General features: G+C 43.9%; 1 protein-coding gene across 1 annotated transcript; it reads left to right on the top strand.

Annotated features, from left to right (window-relative positions):
• The first annotated feature begins 1,605 nt into the window (after positions 1-1,605).
• Positions 1,606-22,082, top strand: Wee2 (WEE2 oocyte meiosis inhibiting kinase). The gene is made up of 11 exons (XM_051174703.1): positions 1,606-1,929; positions 7,766-7,962; positions 8,725-8,776; positions 10,892-11,064; positions 13,484-13,602; positions 16,379-16,525; positions 17,281-17,388; positions 17,469-17,554; positions 18,419-18,589; positions 20,153-20,295; positions 21,950-22,082. Exons 1-11 carry the CDS (start codon positions 1,606-1,608, stop codon positions 22,080-22,082), a joined length of 1,653 nt encoding a protein of 550 aa, XP_051030660.1.
• The last annotated feature ends 5,277 nt before the right edge of the window (positions 22,083-27,359 follow it).

The following is a 27,359-nucleotide window of genomic DNA, read 5'->3' as shown; positions in this document are numbered from 1 at the left end:
TGGGAGGCAGCCGCAAATCGAGGACTCGGGCAAAGGGGAAGCCTTGGTCCCCTCTCTCGTTCTCTTCATGTCCAGAGCCACTGCCAAGGTACCAAGGGCTCATGTGCATCGTTCTCCTTTCTAACTGCCTTTCACACGGATTTCACCGGAGTGAGGGCTTCCTTTCTTTCTACCTCTCTCATTTCTAATATATGTGTAATGATTACCATAACCAAATTAGCATGTCCCTCGCCGCTCTAATTGGAATTAGGCCCCCAGAACGTGTTTTCCTTATCACTAAATGCTGGTCTCCTTTGACCAGATTGTCACCAATCTCTCAAAACCATTGTTCTACTCTCTGCTTCCCAGTATCAGTGAGACCACAGTGCATTTGTGTTACACTAACTTAACAGCACAGCACCCTCCGGGTTCACCCATATTGTCAGAATAGCAGGACTGCTTTTGTTTGTAGCCAAATAGTGTGCCTTTAGATGTGAGTGCTGGTTTAGAAAATCCATTCATTCGAAAGCCGGGCTTTGGTGGCGCACGCCTTTAATCCCAGCACTTGGGAGGCAGAGGCAGGCGGATCTCTGTGAGTTTGAGACCAGCCTGATCTACAGAGCCAGTGCCAGGACAGGCTCCAAAGCCACAGAGAAACCCTGTCTTGAAAAACAAAGAAAAAGAAGAAAGAAAAAAAAGACAGAAAATCCATCCATTCGCTGACGACATGTGCTGTTTCCACATCCTGGTTGTTGAACACAGGGAACGGGGATGTAGAATCTCTCTGAGTAATTGCACTGAAAACATTGTGGGATCATGTTTTTTTTTTCTCTCTCCAAAAAAGAGGATTCTGAGAAAGAAATCAAATAATTGAAAATATCTTAAAGAGGCATTCTAGAAAATATGGCAAGTCTTGGCTCAGAGTAATTGTATTTTAAAATTATTACCATCCACTTCCAGGCATTGCTGTCCTTTCTAAACCTTGTTAGCTCTCAATTTTGTTCAGCCTCCTGATAGCTTTAATTGCTCGAAGTCGGTGGGGTGGGTTACTTGAATTAGGAAAGGTGCGTCTGGCAACGGTATACGGGTGTCCCCACTGAGGATATGAGCGTCAGGAAAGGCATGCTAAAGGCTGTGCAAGGGATGATCAGGGTATGTAACTGGGGGTAAATCCCAATGGCCTGCTGCTGTTAGCGGTGAGATGGGTGTGGCGTGAAGGCAGCAGTAACTGGTCCGTGTCCATGGCAGATGGGAAAGAGTAGAAAACAAAGGACATTTTTTTGTTTTTGTAAGTTAAAAAAAGCCAACCATCTTACTAGTATTTCACCGCAATTGGCCACTGGGAGACTCTGTGGGTTATCAGGAGAGTTCTTACAAGAATTGAATATAATTGCTTGGAGAGTTACTGGAGATTTCTTTAATCAGAATGGAAATAAGGATACGCTGAGGCCTTAGAAGTGTGGTACTTAATGGAGAACATTGGTAGCGTGCCTCTCAGCTGCTGGAGGGAAGACGGAAGGGCAGGCTACAGTTGTGGAATTGTCTTTTTCCTCCTCCCTCCCAGTAGGACCCCAGTGTCGCCTTCGCAGAGACCTCCTGGCCTGCACTGTGGGGTCCTTCGCTGAGATGGCCAATGGAAGGATTGACCAGAGGCTGAATCAGAAATTAAACTTCTCCTTTAGTGAAGACGACGCAGAGAACGGGGTGCAGATGACAGCGCCAGGCTCCGGAGAGGCCCGGACCCCAAAGCCTGAGAGGGATGGCGATGAGGAGCTGCAGGGCCCCAAGTCTCCCCCCAGAGACGAACCTTACCCTTCTCAGAACAGAGACAAGGAAAGCCCAGGTCCTCCTCTTTGGATTCCAGATTCTTCTCTTCCCAAATGTCCAGAGACACCAGTACCACGCGGCAAGAGCAAGCTGCCAGTGGCTGACAACCTCTCCACCCCCAAAGTGAGTAAACCACGGAGAGGAAGGGACCAGGTTAACTGATGGGGGAAGAGGGTTTGGTCATTTACATGCATGCAATGATCTGGCCTTACAGGCTAGACGTGTATCGTCAGTTACCTGTTTCTTAGTGGAAATGGAGGCCAGGTTAAAGTTACCAAGAAACACAGTGAAATAAATGTCCACCTGCTTGTTTCCCTCAGCCGGTAACTACTTGGTGTTGGCTACACAAACATCTTAGTTGCAGAGATCTTAGTTAAAGAATACTGGGACTGGAAGGACTGTGGCGTTGGCAGGCCGTCCCGTGCACTTTGCACGTAAGGAAAGCAGTTTCCGGGAGATGGACTGTCTTGCCTCAGCCCCTGTCGGGGACAGGGTGGGGTATTTCATTTTTTAGTTTAAGCTATTCCCCTTCCCACTATGCCTGGCTGTGTTTGGGGGGGGGGTTGCTTGCCAATATTTTCTAATACAGGAAGGTCCGTGTCCGCCATCTGCACATACCTGCTGCTGTTACCCTTCCCAGCACTGAGTCCTCTCCACTCTGTGCCTAGTGCAGGCCTGGCACCTCTGTTCTACTTGGGAAGAGCAGAACTTGTTTAAGAATTGAAACGGTTGCTTTATAGTTCACAAATGCTTTGATTTACACTACATTACTCATCTACTAAGGCCAGGGCTTGAGAATGGTTACAGCTGGTAGACTCTGATGGCATGGTGTGTGATTCCCAGGGCTGAATTTAGCTCTGCTCGGCTGGAGGTTCTTAAGGTCATTATAATGCGAGAGGGTGCTGTTTGCAGCGCAGTCTCAAGTCAGTGGGTCTCAGTATCAGCGGGTCTCCATAGTGCTGCTCAGGCCCGAGTGTGTCTGACAGGAAAGACCAGGCTTCTTGCTGAACTGCACACAACCAAACAGGCTTTGTGGTCATCAGAAGGTGTTTCAGTGTCCCAGTACCGACCAACTGATGATCTGTCTCCTTCCTCTCGAGAACCCACTGTGGGTGATAAACACGGGACACAATCTTTCTTTGCAACCAGCTTAAGATTCACCAGGGAATTTTGAGAATCCTCTGTGAAGAACGGCTCTTAGTGGGATGATTAGGAAAGGAAGAAAGGAGAAGGCGGAAAGTGAATAGCAATGGCAGTTGGTGTTGTTTCAAAAGATGGTTTGGAGGGTGGGGTTTGTGTGGGGATATGCCCACAAGACAGGGCGATGAGCGTAATATGTCTTTCACTCATTACATCACCCACAATGTGCTCTGCTGGGAGACACCGTTCACTTTAACAACCACCCCCCCACCAATTAATAAGCAGCAAAAAACGATGAAATAATGTGAAGAACGGCAGAGTATGAGGAGCAGAAATTGGGAATTAAGGTTCCAAACAGTGGTAGCCGTTTTCTAAAGGAAGTACTGTCTGAGAAAAGAACAGGATAATGAACTAGAGTTAGCCCAGAAGAGAGGGGAAGGCGATCCGCAAGCAGAGGGTAAGACAGGCACCGAGTGTCAGAGGGGAAGGCGGAGCACTTGTTATTCAGTGGCAGAGGCCAACGTTCTGTGTGTGTGTGTGTGAGAGAGAGAGGCGGGGAATGACGTGAGATGGGTAGGCAAGAGAGAGATGAACATTCCATCCCAAAAGGCTGAGTCAACCACTCAATGGCTTTGAGTAGGGGTACTCTTAACAAGTCGTGGTTTCAAGGGCATGGTGGCTAGACCAGAGAAAGTCTTGACACGCGGATAGTCACAGGATTCTGTGAATTAGGATCGGAGTGCACAGGGCTTAAGCCGAGAGATGCTCAGGAACTAAGCAATAAGTTGATGGGGTTGTTGCTTGGAAAAGAGGGATCTGAGATGATGGTGACGCTCCTTGCTTGACTGAAGAGACAGAGCCTGGAATCTGGGAGACACTGAGGGTATACAAGTTTGGGGGAATAAAACAGATATGGGGAATGAGTAGTTGGCTAAGCGGGGCCTGGGGAAACAGCTGAGACCGGAGAACCCTGTTTGGCTATATATATGGCATCCGGGAAACCAATGGAACCATGGGTGGGGGTCAGGCCACATAGTTTGAGTGCTGTTACCGAGAAGAGAGGTGCTACCGGTCGTGGGTCATGCCGAGGGGAAGAACAGACACAGGATGAAGCATGGAAAGCGGTGGAAATTCAACAGGGAAAACACCTACTCCTCCGCAATGCATGTGAGCCAGGGTACCAACTAGTGGTGCATTGCTGAAGACTCTCTGCAGCAGCACAGGAAAGCAGGGTAAGCTCACTTCTGCTTTTCCTAAGATGCGCAAGCATGAATCGTGTGGCATTAGCTCCCTTCTCTCAGGGATTCTTAGCAGAACCACTGAAGAACAGGAAAGCATCTTTAGGCATCAGTAAGCTTGCTGCAGCTAATTACATTAAACACCAGCCGATGGTGATTCCACTGCAACATCACAGATTCGAGACTCAGAGGCTTAGCTGGCTTTTGAATTAGCAGCTTCCAAATACTCTAATGTTGTCTTGACAGGGGGTTCCCTTCTCGACTTCTTCAGAAGTCAAGTAGCTACCCCACACATCTCCCGTAGTCAGCCACACAGAGTCATCACTAGACATTCATCTACACTCTCTGGAATGCACACACTTCCTATCTGCTTTTTAATCTGCTCTTCCTCTGGGAAAAGCTTTCTTACATGATGGACATTTCCATATGTCACAAGAGGAGATCAAAAATCTAGTGATCATCTGCCATGGTATGAATTTCTTCATTTTTAGCTGAAAATTTCATAGGCTCCTTTTATTTTCCTTAATCTACGGCAAAAGACCCGGGTGGTGGTGGTGCATAACCTTACTCCCAGCATTTGGGAGACAGAGGCAGGTGGATCTCTTCGGGTTGGAGACCAGCCTGGTCTATAAGAGATAGTTCCAGGACAGGCTCCAAAGCTACACAGGGAAACCCTGTCTTGAAAAACCAATATAAATAAATAAATAAATGTCAAGAGAATTGTGTGCAGCATTGCATATTTGGATACCCTCCATTTCAAATGTGAAAGATGCATTTTACTTGGCATTATAAAACACATTCCTCGAGGGGATGGTCTAGTGTAATCCTGAGTTATTTCCGATATCACACTAATAATGGAGGTATAACATGTACTATAATTTTGCTTATTTTGAACCTAGAGTCCCTTTTCATGACAAACTCGCCAAAAAAACAATGACATTTTCAGAGTGGGTTTTGAACGCAGTCCTAGGATTAGTCACTCTGTAAACTCTAAAATCAATGTAAGACCCTTATTTTAAAAATCCTTGACTATGCCAATGACCTATTTTTCACCTACAAAAGTTATGCTAATTTGTATGTTTCATAATATCAATCACGTATTGAATATTAAGTCTAACAGGCTTTGAAAGCTCACACTATTGGACAAATCAGTTTGGCTTCTGATTTTACACTGAAAAGTCACAGAATCAGGAAGGTAGAATTTGATAGCAGCCCCCAAGTGTAATGAGCATCCTGTATTATTGCCTGCTTGCACAACATGTGGTTCTCTAGATCCTGACACAGATCTAATGGCACCCTTTTCTTTCGGTATTCTTTGAAGCTGGGAAACTTAGGTCTAGGTTTAGTTGGACTGGCAAGTCTTCATTCTTCCATTTATTGGTAGCTGGTTATAGTCACTATTAAAGCCCTGGCATTTTCTAGTGATTTTTATTGTTATTTTTACATCCTAACCAGTTTCCCCTCCCTCCTCTCCTCCCAAACCCCCACCCCGATTCTGCCCACTCCCACTCTCTTAATTTCTGTTCAGAAAAGGGCAGGCCTTCCATGGATATCAACCACACACGGCATATCAAAGTTGCAGTAAGACTAGGCACTTCTCCTCATATTTAGGCTGGGCAAGGCAACCCAGTATGAGGGAAAGGGTTCCAAAAGCTGGCAAAAGAGTCAGAGACAGCCCCTGCTCCCACTGTTAGGAGTCCTGTAAGAAGACCAAGCTACACAACTGTCACATACATACATACTACATAATACATGCATGCTACATACATACATACTACATATAATGATACATACATACTATATACATGCACACATGCACACTACATACATGCATGCACACATGCACACTACACACATACATCATACATACATATACATACTACATACATGCTACATACATCATACATACATACGGCCTAGGTCAGTCCCATGCAGGCTCCCTGGCTGTCACCTCCGTCTTCTGAGAGCCCCTATGAGCCCCCCTAGTTAGTTGGTTCTGTAGGTTTCCTTGTGGTGTCCTTGACCCCTCTGTCTGCTACAATCCCTTCTTCCCATTTCTGCAGGATTCCCCAAGCTGCGCCTAATGACTGGCTGTGGGTCTCTGCATCTGTTTCCATCAGTTGCCGTATGAAGCTTCTCTGATAACAACCGGGCTATGCGCCAGTCTATGAGTACAGCACAATATCATTAGGCACCATTACTTACACTGACTTTTTTTTTTTTTTTTTTGCCAGTAGCATCCTAGATCTCTGGGCCACCCAGTGTCTGGGTCGTGGCGCTCCAGGCACTGTGAGGGTGAAAGCCCTAAAAGTTCGAGGTTATTTTAACTGCTGCTGTTTAGTGACAGCCCACTCAGCAGAAGTGTAACACGTTGTCTGAGGGCTTTATCATCTGCCTGAATATTTGGAGTGGTTATCTTCTATTTCCTGATGTGTTTACTAGTTCTCAGAGCTCCCACCACTATTCTCTAGGGTTCATACTCTAAGGGAAGAGGGACCTTGTGTCTTAAACATCTACAGCAGTGTGTGCCAGTCACGGGAGCACACATACATGGCCGTTTATATCCCGATACCCTCTGAAAAATGCTGACGGTTGTCAGGCTGCCTGCCACATTCTTTCTGAGGCCATTCTTTTAATAGTCCTTCCTTTGTCCGTTTTTATAGTCATTTTGCTTTAGTTTAAAATTTTAACATAGTTATTTCCCCTTTTCCCTCCCTCCCCACACTCCCCTGCTCCCTTCCTCGCTCGATCTCTCAAATTTATGGCCTCTGATTCCTTTTTCCTTACCCTAGACAAGGACCTCCAGGCAACTAAAAGAGGCTGAAAGTAGAAGAAGTGGCGTTCCCCAGGGAATACCAAGTGGGCAACCCAGAAATCATAAACATACTAGTACTGTTATAAGACTGAGCAGGATGTGTGTGTGTGTGTGTGTGTGTGTGTGTGTGTATGAATGTATATATGTAGACTATTATTTTTATCCTTCATTTCATGGGGTTCTGATTATTCTACGTGGTGTTTTAAGTGAATTTCAGGACTCCCTTTTTCATCTAGAAAGTCCATGAAATGTGTCTCTTACAAAGTCATTAATTGAAAGACACTGATGAACTGATTAACAAACTGCGTGTTCATTAAGAGCTACAGTTTGTCTCTGTACCCATCAGTGTCTCACCCCGCATCTAAGTAGGTACCAAACAAATGCTGGGGATGAGTATCTGAGGGAGAGTTAATATATGTGAACAGGAGAATGGGTTCCCATAGAAGCGTCTATAGAAGCATTTCCGCCCACCTGAATGCAATAATATCCTCATCTCGCCGAAAAGCTGAAGGCGGGGCTTAGAATTATCACAATTGGCAGGCCTGCCTAGAGGAAGGGGTGGAGCTTAACAAAAACACTGATTTCCCTGTTGATTCATGAGATGAGTCTAGAATTTCATATGCTTAAAATAAGAGCGCCAGGTGCAATGGAACCTGTTCTCACTGAACCACACAATCTTTTAGCAGTAACATTCCTTGGCTCAAGTACTGACTAGCGGCTGACAGGACACTTTCTTTCTGATTTGTCTTTTGTCACACTCACCCAGAATTCACAGACGCCGCCAGAGATCTCTTCAGTAGGGAAGCTCTCTGCCCGGAGCTCCAAGCATTTGAGGCTCACACCTGCTCCCTTCGTGGATGAGAAGACGTCCTTGTCTCTGGTGAATATCAACCCGTTCACTCCGGAGTCCTATAGGAAATTATTCCTTCAATCAAACGGCAAGAGGAAAACCAGAGGCTACCTGTGAGTGTACATTTCTCTCGGTTTCTGAGAACGCCTTTGGGCCGGTACAGGGGTGAGGTTAGGAATAAGAACTCTACTTGAATGAAACTGAAGTACTGTGCATGAGTCCCTCATCCCTGCATGTCACTGTTAGTCACAGAAACCCGGGCATCTTTGCATTCTGATGTGTACCGCAGGGAGCCTTTCGCTAAAGAGTCCAGCAGAGCAAGCACCAGATCTGACAGTAGACAGCTGAATGCTGCGGACAGGACTTGACGGACTTCCTTTGGTTAATGTGAAGCTAGCAGCTGGGGAGGCGGTCACATTTCTAACTGTATATTGCTGCTTTGAATTTGGCCTGTGATACCTGGTGATGAGAGCTACCGGGCAATTCTTCTTCTCTGTAGGACACTGAGGAGGGTAAAAGATGTGGCTGCTTCCGCAGGTGCTAATAAATGAGAAGTCAAAGTACCCCATCCCCCAAACTGCCACAGGGTGGCGGAAGTCACCTTGTTAAAGGGTCCCCGCATGTGCTGGTCTGATTGCGTGGAGCGTCCACGCCTTTCCCTAGTCTGTTCCCATCCCTTCTCAGAATCTTAGCCTTTTCCCTCTTGAGATCTCACACGGCCTCCCGATCCTGCCGCAAGCTCGTTTTTAAACATTCTCTTGGTTATTTCTACTCCCAGATATACGGTGAGGAGGGAAGGGAATTTATTTACTCACAGACGCGGAGCCAATGATACACGATCTTTAATCACTCTTGCTCTAACCCTTTCCTTGTAGTGAGGAACCTGGAGAAGGGGAAAGCAAATCGGGACAGTGGCTGCCTGCTAAGGTGGGTGTGGCCTCTCTCCCCGCCCAGCAGCCCCTCCCTGCCTGCTAAGGTGGGAACACACTTCTTATGTGTTCAGTGCATAAAACTCAAAGCTGTACATGATGGTTATACGCGTGTCAATCAGGAATCGGATGCCGCAGTGACCGCTCATTGCAGTGTCAAACAGCAGAGGCCACGCAGTGGTTCTCACTTCTAATTACTCAGCTTTTCCTGAGCAAATCTTGTCTGCATAAGCAGTATTTCCCTATTCTTTTCCTCTCTCTTTCCCGGCCCCTGTATCTCCCCTGACGGGGGGCTTCTCACAGCTCAGGCTGCCCTGGAAGTCATAACCCTTCTGCCTCTGCCCCCTGAGTGCTAGGATCGCAGGTTTGGGACATACCCCAGTAGAGGTAGTAGTTTTAAATGTCAGCACTTGGCTATTGTAACTGACACGGAGAAGGCTGTGAGCATAGGCTTTCAATTTTCACATGTGAACATTGCCCACTTAAGCCTTCAATGCTCTTTCCTTTTCTTTCTCATTTGTTTTATAAGTCTGTAACTGGCTTCTGATAGAGTGCCAAATGTATTCATTAAAGGGGAAATATATCTATACGAAAGTCACTGGCCAGGAGAAACTAACACATTTGAAATACCAAAAACGGTGCACACATAAACATAAAAACAAATGATACCCAGATCTGTGTTAACCTTTATGTGAACCTATATGTGACATGTGAATGTATGCATATATTTAAGGTCTGCAAGGGTAGTAAAAATAATCCTTGTAGAAAACAAAATGGTAGAACAGAAATTTAGAAAGATAATTCTAGGCAAAGAAGGGAAGTGATTTATAATTCTCTGAAAGCAGGGAAATGGGTCCTGTGTAAGAGGGTGGGTTGGGCAGCTGAGTGGTGTGGACACTGAGCAGGACTGTTTGGTAGTTATAGGGTGGTCAGTTCCAGTTGGTAGGAGGGATGTGGGTCTCTTGACAGAGTTGAACTTTCTCTTGGGAAACACCTAGGCTTTTAATTCTGGGGAGTTGGAAAGTGAGCTGATGATGGAGGCAAATCCAGACATGGAGGAATCAGAATGTAGGCTTGCCCACGGGCAAAGGAGAGATCAGGTCTAAGGACTGATTGGAAATAAATGCAAAAGTGATCAAGTAGCAGTCAAGATATTTTTGTTTTAATTTGCTAAAGTTAAGATGAGAAACATTCTTGCTAATTGGGAATTTTTAAAAAAGATGGCATTGGGGAGAGAAATCATCTTAAAGTTAGACTCGTGCGTAGTTGTAGAGATTTTAGATTTTGAACATAATACTAGACTGTGTGACTTTATAGTTTGGTAACTGTGATATGTTAATATATGTATATATCAACACATTTCACACAATGTATGTGTAGACATACATAAACATATGTGCAATGACATATGTGATAAAACATTGTACATATAGAATCATAAAATAATAATGTACCCTGAGGAGTCATTGCTATGATCTTCATGTTACAGACAGAAAACTGATGAGTTCAGTGATTTCCCTGGGTTGATTTACTGGCTAGAAAATGAATGATATTACCAGCTGGCCACTAGGAGGAGGTAATGCTGAACATATGTGTTGGATTTAGACATTGGACAGTTTTGTTTCCCAGACTAAGACTTACTGTGAGAACAAACTGAAACAAGAAAATTTATTCAACTTGAGGTGGAACTACAGCTCCCGGGCCTTGAGAGAGTATAGAGCGTCAAAAGTAGGTTTTGGTATCATCTGTGCTTGCTCTGAACATGCTTCATCTGTCTCCTGCTAGTCCTTTAGCTGAGGACGGTGGTTCTGGGCTTTGGAAGCTGTGGGTCTCCCATCAGAACAGTCTGACCAGATGGAGGAAAGATCATTCAAAACAATGTGACCAGGGCCAGTACCGACTTGTGTGTAAAGTTACAAAGGACACAGGTGTGGCCAGCCATTGGCAAAACTCTTCGTTACCATGATTACCAACACGAAGAGCAGCTATTGCATTTGCCTCGCATTAAAAAAAAAAAATTAAAAAAGCAATTTAGGAAATGTAATATAGCTCTGTTTTCTTGCACACTGTTTGTAGGAAGACTTATTCCCTCTCTCTTTTTTAAATATTTTAGAGAAGTGTTCTACGAGAAACTAATATGGCTTCCCGCTATGAAAAAGAGTTCTTGGAGGTAGAAAAAATTGGGGTTGGGGAATTTGGTACAGTCTACAAGTGCATTAAGAGGCTGGATGGATGCATTTATGCAATAAAACGTTCTACAAAACCATTCTCAGGATTATCAAATGAGTGAGTACCTTTGAAAAGTACTGGATGGACGAATTTGGATTTGGTACTGTATTGATTATCAAAATAGTTTTAGAAAGAGCAGCAGCACCAATGAACCCCCCCCCCCATTTACTTGGTTTTAAATTCATCCCCATTCACTGCTTTACTGGATTATTCAGAAAACCAATGGCATTTCCTAAAACAGAACATGATAGCTTCAGGTCATGTTGTTTGTAATTTTAGGATCTCACCATGTAACTTTGGCTAGCCTGGAACCCACTAGTTAGGCTAGGCGGGCCTTGAACTCAGAGACTTGCCTGCCTCCACTGGGATTAAAAGCATGCATGCCCATGCATGCAATTGTTGTTTTAATTTCTTGTCTTTTCTGTCTACTGGTCTTACTGCTATTCTAATGAATTGATTTTTGGAACGGTCTCCTGGTACCCATTTATGTTCATCTGAAGTACTGTCAGACAGGAAATGCCATCAGTGGTTTCTCTCTATTTTATACCCTTCTAGTTTACCTTTTGTGGCTGTGGTAAACACCATGACTAAAAGCAGCTTGTAGAGGAGGAAAAGGTTTACTTCATTTTAACTGTGGGTCACGATCCATCATGGAAGGAAGTCAGGGCAGGAACTCAAAACAGGAACAGAGATAGGCACTGTGCAGGCTCACTGTTTACAGGCACTGTGCAGGCTCACTGTTTACAGGCATGCTCCCTAGCTCCTGCTCAGCCTGCTTTCTTATGCTTGTCCAAAGTTGGTACCAACGGTACCCACGGTGGTACCAACCAAAGATCAAGCAAAACAATCTCTCACAAGCATGGCTACAGGCCCATCCGATTTATACGGTCCCTCAATCGATATCCCCTCTTCCTAGGTGGCTCCGATTTGTATCGAGTTGACAATAAACTAACCAGCACACACACTAATACTTAATTCAGTAGCGAAGTCTGATACTGTATGCAAAGAAAAACTATTAGCAATGTTTATATTTAACTCCCAGAATTAACTGTTCAGTTTTTCCTATGATCATAAGGAAGAAATGACAAATTTGATTGCTTTTGTGGGTTTCTTTCATTCATACTGGCCATGCTGAGCCAGACATTATAGGTTTTGTTTTTATACTGATGTCAATCAAGGACAGAATTCCCAAGGCTTTCCCATGTAACCCATGAGACTGACTGAGTTTGACAATGACTCTAATGACCATCTAGCCTACATGGAGAAGATAGACCCACCAGAGTGTCCACAATCAAGTGTGCGATGCCTTCTTGTTAGGCCTATCAGTAGGCCTAACAAGATACAATGTGCACTGTGATACAATGAAATTAAGGCCCAAAGCCTATCTGCTGTTGAGACCGTAAGCACATACGATACACACACACACACACACACTCACTCAATCATCACTCACTCATTCACACTCTGTCACTCACTCACTCACGTACACACTCACTCACGCACACACTCACTCACGCACACACTCACTCACTCACACACTCACACACTCACTCACTCTCACACTCACTCACTCACACACTCACACACTCACTCACACACTCACACACTCACTCACACACTCACAGACTCATTCACACTCACTCACACACACTCACACACTCACGCACACACTCACTCACACACTCACTCACACACTCACACACTCACACACTCACTCACGCACACACTCACTCACTCACACACTCACTCACACACTCACACACTCACACACTCACTCACTCACACACTCACTCACGCACTCACTCACGCACACACTCACACACTCTCACACTCACTCACACACTCACTCACGCACTCACTCACGCACACACTCACACACTCACACACTCACTCACACACTCACTCACACACACACACTCACGCACACACTCACTCACACACTCACACACTCACACACTCACTCACTCACACTCACGCACTCACTCACGCACACACTCACACACTCTCACACTCACTCACACACTCACAGACTCATTCACACTCACTCACACACTCACACACTCACTCACACTCACACACTCACTCACACACTCACAGACTCATTCACTCACTCACACACACACACTCACTCACACACACACACTCACTCACGCACACACACTCACTCACGCACACACTCACGCACACACTCACGCACACACTCACGCACACACTCACGCACACACTCACGCACACACTCACACACTCACGCACACCCTCACTCACTCACTCTTTACCATGTTCTCCAGCATATCAGTCTATAAGGACTGAATAGATAAAACGCTAAGCATGCAGCAGACCCTAGAAAAATGTTTTTAATGCCCCCCCATGTTCTCATTTTAAAAAATCTTTGGGGGGGGGGTGGATTGAAAAAACAAAACCTTTTAATCTGTAATATCTCAGTTGATTTTCCTAAATGCTTTCTGTCCCCTGGAAGTCTGGATCTGCACGAAGTGTTTGCTCATGCAGTGCTTGGCCATCATCCCCACGTGGTACGCTACTATTCCTCATGGGCGGAAGACGATCACGTGGTCATCCAGAATGAGTACTGCAATGGTACGTACGAATTCGGACACAGAGATGGCGATGGACTTTTTAAATCTTTGGAAATAAAGCAGCCTCATCACAGTTTAAGCCTTTACACTCTGGAGTCACACTGCGCATGCCTGTGCTCCAGAGCAGAGACGAGGATAGAGCTGAAGAGGTGTGTGAGTGTGTACACATGCAAAGCTATACAGCTGAAATGAAGATGCTACTAGTCCCTTCGCAGCTATCTCACCCTGAAAGAAAAAACAAGCCGCACTAGTTTAAATAACCCTCTGACCGTACCACGTGGAGGAACATGGGGATAAAGGCTCCTAGTTATAATTGTTTTGGTAAAGGCTTTAACTTTTCACTTATTTTTCCCATGGACTTCCGAGTTTAGGGGCCCTTCTCATCTTTCGCTGCTCCAAACTCTAGAGTTTAATTGCCCTCTCCACCAGATGGGTGCTGTGGCCAAACTCGGTGCTTCCCGATGTATTTTTCACACCCTGAGTAAAATTCACTCTAATTTTAAGGGAAGCAATACATGCTCTGACCACAGACAGTTTGAAAATCCCTCCTCCCACAGCCACGCTGAGTGTCTCCGCCCCTTCCGCCCCGCCTTCCAGTCTGGTGTACCCCCCCCCCCAAGGTCCCAGGCATAGTTGTCGGGCCTGGCCTTGGGGTAGAGTGGCTGGCGATAAAGCTTCTCTATCAGGGAAATAAGTAAGTAAACGATGCTGTGAAAAGCCAAGGAAGGACACACACACCTTGCAAAACAACAACTGAGCAGTTCTCTAATTGTTTCCTTATAGGAAAGTTTGTTTTTTGTTTGGTCTTAACCTGTGGTCTCTGCAGGGCTGTTATTTTCCTCTTTTATATTCACCCCCCCCAACACACACTTTGTTCCACTAGTCTTGGAGGAGGTGTGGTCTTTCTTTATGCTTATTATTAAGAGTTCTCTTGATCACTCTTTCTTCCCAACTCCCTCATCTTAAAACCCGAAGCTCCCTTCTTTTTTCTCCTCCCCTTTTTGTAGATGGAAAATTAGTTTAATTCTCATTTTTTTTTCTATTAGCACAGAGTATAAAATAAGAAAAATTAACTAACAGAGAAAAATGTTAATATGATGTGGAGTCAATGAAAATGTTCTGAAAATCTCAAAAACAAGATGGGGAGGTTGCTTCTATTAAACAATCTTTACTTCTCTTCAGCATTTGAATGCCTTCCCTAAGTTAGACACTCTACTAAACTCTAGATAGAGAAATACTCGAGACTGAGATGGATGGGCAAGTCCTTACGGTGCTCTGCTGCACTCAACCTGTTAGAACTCTATAACAGACAATCTGGTGCAAAGCTGTCTGGCCCTGTCATGGGTAAAAAAACATTCAGAGAAAGACCTGGGTTTATAACCCACCTCTGATGCTCCCTGCCTGTATAATTCATTACCGGAATGCCATTCAAAATTAGTATGTAAATGGATGGTAATATTTATCACAGAAGTAACTTGAGAATTAACAACAGCACATGCAAAACATTAGTCAGTTTCTGATACATAATAAAAGTACATCAGTTCCAGGTTTCATAAAGGAGGCAAAACTTGAATCACACCTCACAAAAGAATTACTGGAGCTCGGTACATCAGAGGGAGGGCATCCAGGTGTTGGAACAGCAGGCAGGCTAAAGGCAAGGACCAGAGAGTGGGTGTGACCTAACAGACGTAGGGATGGGTGACCCTCTGGTAGAAAATAGTATCAGCAAAGTGAAGGCACTTTACAAACTGGTCGGTGGCTTTCAGGTTAGAAGTGGGAGGTCACAGGTCGCAGGGAATTGTGGCATCATCCTGACCTTCAGGTGGTCATTCGGTCCTGTTTAACTCTCTGTGCAGCTGGTAATTCTTCCAGGTGGAACCTTCCCCAGACCTCTTTCCTCCTCCTTCCTGGCTCCACCCCGACTTTTCCTCCCTTCATTGTTTTTAGCCCGTGCCTTCCCGTTGCTCATCTCCCAACCCGACGAGTCAGTCAGACTGGGGCATGTACAGCCGTGATTTTAAATTAGGTGATACCATAAGTGACTTAGCGACAAATATGTGTTAGATGAGTATTATCGGAGACCCACTGTGGAACAGTTTACCCTGTTGTCCCTCTGAAGCCTGAACCTCTCCTTCCCCTCAGCCCTTGTCAAGATGCCTTGAAAGTCACCCCTGGACAAGCCCAGACAACTAGAATGTCTCCGATAGATGCAACAACCCCCGGGATTTCAGCTGATTTGGGGGTTAGACTATTTATCTGTCTGCAATGACAATATCTGCGTACGTGAATCAAGTTGGCTTGATTGTCCTATGGTTAATAATTACGTAAAACTCCTTTTTTGCCCCCTTTGGTTTTTCGAGACAGGGTTTCTCTGTGGCTTTGGAGGCTGTCCTGGGACTCATTCTATAGACCAGGCTGGCCGTGAATGCACAGAGATCCGCCTGCCTCTGCCTCCTGAGTGCTGGGACTAAAGGCGTGTGCCAACATTATGTATGTATGTATGTATGTATGTATGTATGTATGTATACACACACACACATACATACATACATATATTATTATATCGTATAAGCCACATATTTGAGAACCTAGAATCTCATTTTCTTTTTTCAAAGTCCTGAAGTCCAAACACCCATGGCTCTGTCCTGGGGCTGATACTGTACGCTCTGCGCGGACACAGCACTGAGACTTGTTCAAGGCTCTCCTGATGTGTCCTACGCCTTTGCCGCCTCTTGAGACTCATGCCTGCTTTCTTCATCTCTACAATCTCTGCCCAGGTGGGAGCTTGCAAGCTGTAATATCCGAAAACGCTGCATCTGGTAACCATTTCCCCGAGCCCACACTCAAAGACATCCTCCTACAGATTTCCTTGGGACTTAAGTACATCCACAACTTTGGCATGGTACACCTGGACATCAAACCCAGTTAGTATTTTTTATGTCTCCATTCCTTCGGTATTTTGTCTTTTATACACCATCAGGAAAATGTGTACCCGTGTACCTTCAATCTCAAAGATAATATTGTCTAGAAGAATTATTTTCCATTCATTTCCCATAACAAAGTCAGCCAAATATCTTTAATTAAACATTTTCTCCTTGAGTCAGGGGACACAAGGGGAAAAGACACTTTCTCATATAGACCAAACAATATAAAACTAGATATTTAACTTACCACACAGAAAACATTCTGACTGTTTGTAACTAGTACTGCATTTTCTCTGTCAGCCCTGATCAGAGTGAACAGAGTGAGTGTGCTAATGCCTAAGGAGAAGTTATTTTGTGTGTGTTAATTATTTTGAGACAGCATGTGACCATGCTCTTCAGAGGATGGAGACTCTGTGAGGTCAGTTCAACTTTAAGAGGTGTCATCCATCACTGGCTGTTCTGATGTGATAGTAGGTACACTCAGGAGGCAGATGTAGCCTGATCCCTGTGTGTCCAAGATCAACCTGATCAACACAGTGAGTGAGTTCCAGGCTAGCCAGAGCTATACGGTGATACAGGACTAGGGAGACAGAGTGTGACACACAGAGAAAGATTACATAGAAAAAAATTAAATTCAAAGATTAGTAATCACTCTAAACCACGCCAGAGAAGGGAAGCTGAAGGTCATGGCCATGAAAGGCTGAGTGTGGTGGGAGCGCAGAAACCATTACTCATGTCTACTGTTTTTTTTTAAGGTAACATCTTCATTTGTCACAAGATGCAGAGTGACTTTCCCGGAGGCCCAGAAGAGACAGAAAGTGAGGCTGACTGGTTTCTCTCTGCCCGTGTGATGTATAAAATCGGTGAGTCTGCTTCTACCCATCAGCGGGCTACTCTACAAACAGGACGGTGAGCTCATTTACTCCACCTTCTTTTTAAAAAGGTGACCTGGGCCATGTGACATCAATCAGCAAACCGAAAGTGGAAGAAGGAGATGTTCGATTCCTGGCTAAGGAGGTCTTACAAGAGGTATACGTTAGGGAAACGGGAGGGGGCCTTCTCTCTTGCTCTCTTTGACTCAGAATCTTGCTATGTTGTTCAATATGGCTGCTGCGAACTTGTGGCCTTCCAGCCTTAGCTTCCCAAGTAGCTGGGACTATAGATATGCAATAAATTTTATAATTTATTCAACTGTTTGACTCTCAGATGAAGGCTCACAGTGCCCCCAATAAAGAGTATATATTTGTAACTCAAACTTATAAAGTCTCTTTTCCATTCAGAAAAGAGTATTTGCTTTCCAAATACAGTAAAGAATTTCCTCCAAAGTGTGGGAATGTTATTTCAATCAGTAATGAATTTATCAATATGTTCCTCCAAAAAGTCCTTCTCTGTTTCTGGCATGTCTTAGTAGTCTTAGCCTAGTGAGTTGCATGGGAGAAAAGAACCCCTCTCTCCATGATCATCTTGTCTTTATCACATTGTTATCCTCTCGATGATGCAGCAGCTCCGATCACTAAAATGACTGTTAGTTGTTGCCCATCTTCTAGAGTTCCTGTTGAGTCTAACCTAGCACGACTATAACCTTCCTTCTGGGTAATACTCGAAGGGTGCGGGGTAGGGGGTGGGGAGTCTTGTGATCAGCTAATTAAGCCTCACTGGATCTGACAGAGGTAAATGATGCTGAGGCTCTACCCTGGGCTTTCTGAGCACAGCAATATCACTCAGGTTTGTTTATGTTCCCTTTAGCTTCTTGGTATAAACCAGCAACTACATATAGTACACATAACTATGCCATGGTATTGAGAGCTTATGAGTAACCAGACCTCTGCCAATCACATTTTAGAGTCACTCTACTTGGCAGACTAACTGGTCTTCCTATCTTCTGTTTCGTAGAATTACCAACACCTTCCCAAAGCAGACATATTTGCCCTGGGGTTAACTATTGCTGTGGCTGCAGGAGCAGAGTCATTACCCATTAATGGTGATGCGTGGCATCACATCCGAGAGGGGAACTTTCCAGATACTCTCCAGGAGCTCTCGGATGACTTTTACGGTCTACTCAAGGTGACACCTCCTATGAAGCGTCTCCATTTTAAATGTGATGACAAGTGTGGTGGAGTGGAGTGGGGGTTAGGTAGACAGGGATTTGGATAGGGCCATGGGAACAGAAGGAGGAGGGAAGTAGGAAGTTCCGATAGGACAGGACAGGTTGAAACTTCTTCAGGAAACGTAGCCTCCATGATGACCCTCATGTGAACACTTTTTATTTTTTCTTCCTAGTAGCCCATAAAATGCAGGTGGTACTCCTTTCTGCAGCAGAGAAAACTCGAGCTCAGAGAGGCTCTTGTGTTCAGTTAGTAATTGGTAATTCTAAGTGTAGCCCTCATCTTTCCCCTCCAACATCAGGTGTGTACTGTTGTCAATGACCAGTGATGACGATTTTCTTTTCTAAAAGAATCACTTCATGAGTGTCTGTAAAAGTATAAGCAACTTCATGATAATCGACAGTGCCACTTATTTAAGCTACTGGGGGAAAGCTTGTGATTTTTTTTATACATAAGCATGCATGAGGATGGATAACTAAGGGGGTATGATATTGAAACAAAGACAGCTACAAACCCAAAAACAAAACAAACATCACCAACAACAGACCCCAACAACCTTATACTACCAAGAAGTTTAGAGGCACCACCCCCAAAAAAATCCTGAGTTAGAAAAACAAGGTTGGCTAGGGTTCCTAACGTTGTTTTAGAAATAGCCACTTCCTTGAACATTAGACTTCCATTTTAAACCTACAATTGTAGTTACCAATTCTTCCTTCTTATTTTCAATTTTCTTTCCTGGAAAGAGGAAAACCTTTCCTTTGCTCTTCTGTTGATAGCCTAATCATTCCTATGTATGTATGTATGTGTATGTATATATACACACATGTCTCATACATGTAAATGAATCTTAGATTTGTTCATGTTTATTGGGTGTCTAAATGCTAGTCCTGTGCTATGTATACTGTGTAATTTACGTTAATTGACTTAAACCTCACGACATCTCCAGAAAGAGAACAGCATTATCCTGGATTTTAGATAAGAGAACTGTATCACAGTTATGAAGTAAATAGTGGTGCTTGCTCTGAACTTGAACCCCAAATGGAATACTATAGAAAGTTCAGTCTATCTGTCATCCTGTGACGATATTAATGCATACACAGAGATGCTGATGTGTTAACCACATGCTAATGCCATACTATTTAAGTCATCTTAGACCTCCTCTGCCCTGAGCTAGGTATTTTAGCGTCATTAAGAGACAGAGGGGTGCAATGGAGTAGAGAGTAAATTGAACTCACTTGGGTGAACTTGGAACAGAGCTGGGTAAACTGGGTTTTGATCTTGCCAGTTCCTATAACCCGGATATAGCTACAGTTTTTTTCCCTTTATAACCAAAATGTTAGACTAACGAATCAACAAACCAGCTAGCTCTCAACACATGACAATTAAATCTAAGTCTTAAGCACAGACAAATGATGCTACCAGATATGGGCGATCCTTGTGTTCAAGGTGGAACAAAGTCACAACACCCAGCAGCATATGCTGAAACTTCCGTTTCCTCCTATGGTCCTACATCTTCCTTCAGAGTATGATCCACCCTGACCCAGAGAGGAGGCCGTCTGCGGCAGCTCTGGGCAGGAGTCGAATCCTCCGGCCCTTCCTGGAGAAGGCAGATGAACTCCAGAAGCAACTGAACTTGGAGAAGTCCAAGACAGCCACACTGGAAAGGTAAAGCTGGTTGCTGGAATCCATGAAGGGTCAGTTTTAACAACTCACAGTGGTCTGCCTGGACTGGCGTGTGTCTGTGGATTCAAGCCTATATAGGCACATCCTACATCATCAGATGTAGGTATCCCACAAGAAGCCTGGCAGTGTGCTATGTTTGAGGGCTTGGGACCCTGCAGCATGACAGAATTCCAGGTAACGCAAAGGGAAGCAAGGGGGAGGAAGACAAGGAGATACCAGTGGTAAGGGAGTCCTGGGCTCTGGGGGACAGCAGGTATCAAAGCACCCAAGAGACTGGTAGCTAAGGGGAGGTCTATTTTAGGGTGTTAGGTGTGTAGAGCCTGCTTTGGAAGCACTGATCTGTGGGGCAGAAGGCCGACACCAGATCCTGATAGCATATTTAGAGGATGATATGTTTTTTCTGAGCAAAGAAGGCAAGCTGACCTCTGGTTGATATAGGCCTGCATTCATTTATTAATTTATTGCTTCATCAAACGAATGGAATAAGTTTGGGTGTGGTTGGAAAAGGTCATGCGATGATGTTTAAGTGGAATTTTGAAGGGATCCTTAGTTGATTATTGTATTATATGTGCACTATTGAGAAAATAAGAAGAAAATGAAATTGGGTCCTTGTTGGAAATTTGCTTAGAATTCCAACTTTGCTTGGCTATAAAGCCCCTCTTTGCAGGGTTAGCGTGAATGGCCACTAATCCCAGTTTGGGGTTTGAGCTGCAGGGACTCTCAGCCTTTAGCTGGATAATTAGTTATTCCCAACAAACCCACTTCATAGTTCTTTTGCTTTTTGGGACTCATTGTTTCAGGTAACAAACTACAAAGTGCCCATATATGAAAATGTCTTGAAAGTGTGTACGCATGTTCTGTGAAGCTAAGCTGGAAATACAAGTGACTGCCATCATTCAATATAAACGATCATGAAAATCGTAGGCATGGTGAAAACGGCATCCTGGAACGGTCTAGACCGGTGGTTCTCACCCTTCCTAATACTTGCGACTCTTTAATACAGTTCCTCATATGGTCCTGACCATCAATCCTAAAGTTATTTTCATTGCTACTTCATAACTGTGATTTTGCTACTGTTATGGATTGTAACTGGACATCCATATCCAGTTTTCCAATCTTCTTAGGTGACCCCTGTGAAAGGGTCATTTGATCCTCAAAGGGGTCGTGACCCATGGGTTGAGGACTGCTGGTCTAGACCAAAGGTGGTAAACTTGTTCTGTAAAGAACTAGATTTTAAATGGTTCATGCTTTGTAGTGTGTATGATTTCCTTTGCAATGATTCAACCCTGTCATTGTCAAGTGGAAACCACTGAGTGTATATTATATCTATATTTACAGTATTTATGTATATCAGATACAATGATTAATTGTGTTGCAATGAAATCTGGTTTATTGTCCTCACAGTCCTTGTATTTTGCCTAAAGAGTTGTTCACTCAGAATTTTAATTTTAAAGATGACTCACGAAACATTAATGTGTCAACCTTTTGAATGAGAGTAAGGATCGTTAGAACTGATTCTTCTATTCTGCATATAGCTTGATTTTGTAAAACTGAAATAAAAAGAGATTTGCTGTGATCATGAATACTACCTCTAACTAGGAAAGAATTTACCCATGCCTATCTCCTTTGGTTGCAGGGACCTCATGAAAGCTCAGCAAATCCAGACCCCTCAGAGAATCATCTACCATGGTGACCCTGGGACCCTTGGGGCCCACGAAGACTCCATAAACACACAACTCCTGGCGGGAAGGATGAGCGAGGAGGCCTAGAGGTTCACCTGTGTGAAATCCTCGTTATAAGCGCTCACTTGTCACCAGCCAGCCTTCTGAGACTCACAGGACGCAGCAATGAACCAGCTCGAATGCACGAAGAGTTAAAAAAAACCATCAAATGTAGCATCTACAGGAAGGTCACAAAGCTTCTGGGGTTGCTTAGTAATGGTCTCACATCTTCCCTATTGTTGTATTTGTAGTGCTATTTACAGAGGGCTTCTGGTGAATAATGAGAAAGCATGCCTCACAATTGAAAGAGGAGCAGAAGAAACACACTATTTTGGCCTATGCATCAAGAAGCTGTCTTGACTTATTCTGTACTGAGATCCAGGGAACTTTCTCTGTACAAAAAAAAAAAAAAAAAAAAAAAAAAAAAAAGGAATAAACTACGCTTTAAGTACCGGCTCCCAGTATTCCAGCTGTGCTTCGCAAGTCTTCTCCACTCCTACAACTGCCAGCCCCTTTGAGCAGGGAGTTTGTCTAGTATAATTTCTGGATGGACACAATCTCTTATCCGATTTTGTGTTATTAAATAAAAGGCTATGGATTGTTATGTGAAACAGTGAAGTAAGACTATGATGGAGTATGTGGGCAGTTCCTGAGCTGGTTATTAACTTCGGAAACAACATCAGCAGAGGCAGAGGGCCCAAGGGAAGTTAGATGTACCTGCCTCCCTGAGTCCTAGTTTCTTGTAACTGTTCCCTGTGCTCAAGTCTCTTGTTGCTTTTGAGTTTTGGAACATTGTCTCCAGGTACTCTTGTTTTTTGTTTTTGTTTTTTTTTTTTTTAATCAGAATTTGTCTTTGTTTCCTGTGCTTTTAACATATTTTAGGGGGCTGGAGAATAGTTCAGTTGTTAAGAGCTCTATTTGCTGGGTTCAATTCCCAACACCCACGTGGAAGCTCACAATTGTCTATATCTCAAGTCCCAAGGAACATAACACACACACGGTGTACAGACACACATGTAGGCAAAATACACCTTCACATAAAATAAAAATATAGGTTAACATATTTTAATCAATTTCTTTCCCTCTGTGTGGATTTAGAGAAACAGAGCAATTGTGAATAAAGATTTTTATCTTGTTCAAAGACAAACACGGGTAAAGCCTTCTCCTATGTACAAAGAATGCGAACTTTTAGAATTTCTTACAATTAAGAGAATGTAGATCAGTAGTAACATGTCTTTGTGTCAACATCAACATGAAACCAACTGGACAGGTAAAAAGTCAATAATGGCTATAAGATATAGGCCAAAAATATATTCTTTTTTGCAATATTGATGAAGGCAACCTGTTAAAAATTAAAATTAAGAATATGTCCTTACTGACTGCAAAGCATTTCTAATGTTGTTTTCAAAAGGCTTTGAAATATGTGCTACTTTAATTAGCTTATGAGGAAGACTATAGTCATTTCACAGTCATTAGGAGGCTTTATATAAGAACATGGTCTAAAAGTGAGAACTTGGTTAGACTTTCCAAAGGCTTTTGTTGTCATTGTTCATAATTTGCACGAACTTCCTGTTTCTAACACTGTTTATGGAAAAATAGTGCCACCCAGAGAGACAGAGAGAGAGAGAGAGAGAGAGAGAGAGAGAGAGAGAGAGAGAGAGAGAGAGAGAGAGAGAGAGAGAGCAAAGATCACACAGTACTCTGCACTCCTGGGCATGGATAATATACTTTCCTTCTTCAGCCAGTTTTGCAGGATTTGAAATCTGTAGTTTACTACTATTAGGAATTAAACTTGAATAAAGCTCTGGTGTCATGATGAGTCATCACATTTCACTGGGAAGGCTGTGTGTAGTAAGGATGAACTACTGTCTTAGTTACTGTTGTGCTGCTGTGAAGACACAGCATAGCCAAGGCAGCTCTTTTAACTTTTTTAAGCATTTGATTAAGGGCTTGCTTATAGTTTTTGAGGGTTAGTCCACTATCATTGTGGTGGGAAGCTGGTGGGCAAGGGCCTTGAAGCAGTAGCTGGGAGATTTGCATTCTGTTCTGTAGGCAGCAGACAGGAAGCCTGTGTAGGTTTTGAAACCTCAAAGCCCATCCCCAGTGACACATTCCAAGAAAGCCACACCTCCAATCCTTCTAATCCTTTCCAAACAGCTCAACTCCCAGGTAACTAAACATTCAAATAAGTCTATGGGGCCGTTCTCACTCAAACCCCCTTTGCCCCTCTGTCCCTCTCTCGCTATGGGAAGGGCCCCAGGTTCCCCTAAAACGGCACTGGAGCAAATTATAGACTCTTCTACCTCTAACAAAGCATTTGAGTCGTGTTTCTTTTTCAGTTTAGTTAACTGTTTAAACTTCCTCAACATTTTGGTAGATTTTGAATGTTCCTGAACTCATATTTCCTCATTCCTTCCTGAGACTTGAACTGTGTATTCCTAGCAGGGTCTTTGCCTTCTTACCAACGGGGTGAGGCGCCTTCACGGCGCACACACGGGGAGAGGAAATGGGTGACAGTTCTGAAAGTGTGTGTGTGGGGACGGGGGTGCACTTCAAATGCTGAGGCTGCTGACAGCTGAGCAAAGCTGAGGCGCTTTGAGGCTGCATTGAGAAGGCTCCATTCGCAGGGAATGCTTCAGTCATAGCTCCTCCCCGAGACTGTGCAATTATACATATAATACATTTCTTCTGTCAAAAAGAGAGAGAAAACCGAAGGAGCAGCGCTTGCAACTTTTTCCAGCCAACCATTAAAGAGAGCGTGTTGGTTTCTTTCTGAGAGAAAAACAACGCGCAGCCAAGACTCCCATTCAGGCGTTATTTATAAAAACTTAAGAGTCTGCCCGAGTACCCTCAATTTGCAGGGAAATGCCTATATTTTTCTTTAAACAACCCTCTCTACATTCTTCACATAGAACAAAGTGTGTGCAACCTGGAAAAAGAGTTAAGATGTAGCCCGAAGTATTCAAGTTAGGCACCATTAAAACAAAGCTTGCAAGATGGGTAGGGAATTTCACTCTGGAGGCAAAGGTGAGTTTCGGTTTTCCTCTGCCTTGTCCACGAAGCAGAAACAAGGTCTTAGAGAGGGAACCATTGGAAGGCACTGAAGTAATGTGGTAGATGGGAGGTGTTACTGTCAACAGCAGTGCAAGGCTCCAATACAGTACGTCATTATTTCAGGAAATCAACCTTGTAATGGTGTAAATGCAGGGGTCAAACATCTATAAACAGACTCCAGAGCAGGTTAAATTGTAAGTTGAAAACCTTGTTAAATAGGTCAGATTTTTCTTTTTTAGTTCTTAAAATGGCAAATGTTTTAGTTAGGTTTTTTTTTTTTTTTTCCCCGAATCAGGGTTTCTGTGTATTGTCTTGGAGCCTGTCCTGGAACTCCCTCTGTAGATCTGGCGGGCCTCAAACTCACAGAGATCCACCTGCCTCTGCCTCCCGAGTGCTGGGATTAAAGGCCCACACTAGTTAGGGTTTCTATTGCTGGGAAGAGATACCATAACCATTGCAACTCTTATAGGAGAAAGACATTTAATTGTGGTGTCTTACGTTTTCAGAAGTTGAGTCCATTATCACCGTGGTGGGACATGGTGGTGTGCAGGTAGACATGGGGCTGGAGAAGCAGCCAAGTGTCCTACATTATGACTCGCAGGCAAGAGGAGGTGGTCTGTATCTTCAGCACAGGAGACCTCAAGGCCCACCCTCACAGTGACACACTTCCTCCAACAAGGCCACATCTCCTAACAGCGCCACTCCTTTTGGGGGCCATTTTCTTTAACCCACCACAGCAAGAATGAACCTGGGGAGGCAATATGTGTGCCTTTTCAACCCGTGGGACTCAGGACATGTGTTATAACCCTAGGGACTGGATTGGGGTAAAAAATACAGTGTTTCAAGGAATGGAAGAAATTAAGCAATCCAGATAAGATGGTGTCTCAATTCAGTATTTTGAAAATGTTAAAAGTTTTACTATGAACAAATATCGAAGGCAAGCTCAAATAAGCTTAAGTTAATTGAAATTATTTAAGATTGTCACTCGGTGCTGGATGTGGTGCCATGTAGTGGCGTCTTGTCTTGCCAGTGAACTTGAACTTGTAGTAGTGGCCACACCCTTTGGGTGTGGTTTCAGGTGCAGAGTGACCATTATAAGGTAGAGGAGGGGCTGGCTCACTCTCTCTCTCGGGTTTCAGAGAGCATCAGAAGGGGAGAAACTGCATTTTCTGGAGCAGGAAGGCTGCATCTGTGTAAGTGTTTTGCTACTAAATACCTATTTATCATTTATCTTGGGCCAATAGGGGCTAACATTAAGACTCTCTCTCCTCTTGCTTCCTTTCTTTTTTCCACCCCACCTAGAATTATTGCCAGTTATGGAATTGAAACACACATACAAAAAAAGTGCATTCTGAAAATACCAACCGGTTTCTTTTGTATTAAAGCTTGTAAGTAAAATCCTAATTACACGATGCTTTAAAGTAAAACGACGCTGTGAGTTTTAATTCTACTTTAAAATGTTTTGAAATTTCCTCAACTTTTAATTTTGTTTTTTTAAAGAAAAGTAAACAAAACCACGAAATATATAAGGGGCCACTTTCCTTGTGCCTCAGGCACAGTTCGGGAGCTGCATTTAATAACAATGTTAAATATTTTGCTCCTTACGTATTTTTTTTTTAAGATTAATTTTGGATTTTTGGCTTAACATAGTAACATATCCAGATCATCTAGGTTTTGGTTTTTCGAGAGACAGGGTTTCTCTGTGGCTTTGGAGCCTGTCCTGGACCTAGCTCTGTAGACCAGGCTGGCCTTGAACTCACAGAGATCCTCCTGCCTCTGCCTCTGCCTCCTAAATTCAGGGATTAAAGGCGTGCGCCACCGACGCCTAACTAGATTACCTAGTTTTCCAGAGCCCTTCAATTGTTTGTATTTATTTGTTTGTTTGTTTGTTTATTACCATTTTGGCTCGTTTGTTTAATTGTGCAGTCTTTTTCAGCTGCCGTGGCTTCTCCACGGGGTGAATGAACTGGGTGTTACTTCACTGACCTTGCTCCCTGTGTCAGGATCAAACTCTTTCAGTTCAGGGCTGGGAGGATGCGGTTCGGGGTCAGAGCTTGCTCAGCCCGCGTGCGGGCACTGCAGGGAGAAGAAGAAGAATGAGAAGAACCCTTCTTCTCACTCCCAATTTGTCCTAAACCCCTGAGGGCGGAGACCAATCAGAAAAAATAAAATAAAAAGGTCAAACACGCAGAAACAGAGCTCACCCCTGCGGCGGCGCTGGCCCACCCACTTCCACTTCCGCCCGGCACTTCCGAGCCCAAGGCTCACGTT

This window comes from Phodopus roborovskii, unplaced genomic scaffold, assembly GCF_943737965.1.
Source record: "Phodopus roborovskii unplaced genomic scaffold, PHOROB, whole genome shotgun sequence".
In the NCBI taxonomy this organism is placed as follows: domain Eukaryota; kingdom Metazoa; phylum Chordata; class Mammalia; order Rodentia; family Cricetidae; genus Phodopus; species Phodopus roborovskii.
The sequence above is the reverse complement of the archived record's forward strand: the minus strand, read 5'-3'. Positions and strand labels throughout refer to the sequence as shown.

What these genes read in the sequence shown, in the direction of transcription:
- Wee2 (XM_051174703.1), top strand. Translation starts at nt 1,606, where the DNA reads ATGGCCAATGGAAGGATTGACCAGAGGCTGAATCAGAAATTAAACTTC. An exon ending in AGGAAAACCAGAGGCTACCT is followed by an intron (nt 7,963 to 8,724) that starts GTGAGTGTACAT and finishes CTTTCCTTGTAG; the next exon opens with TGAGGAACCTGGAGAAGGGG. An exon ending in AAGACAGCCACACTGGAAAG is followed by an intron (nt 20,296 to 21,949) that starts GTAAAGCTGGTT and finishes CTTTGGTTGCAG; the next exon opens with GGACCTCATGAAAGCTCAGC.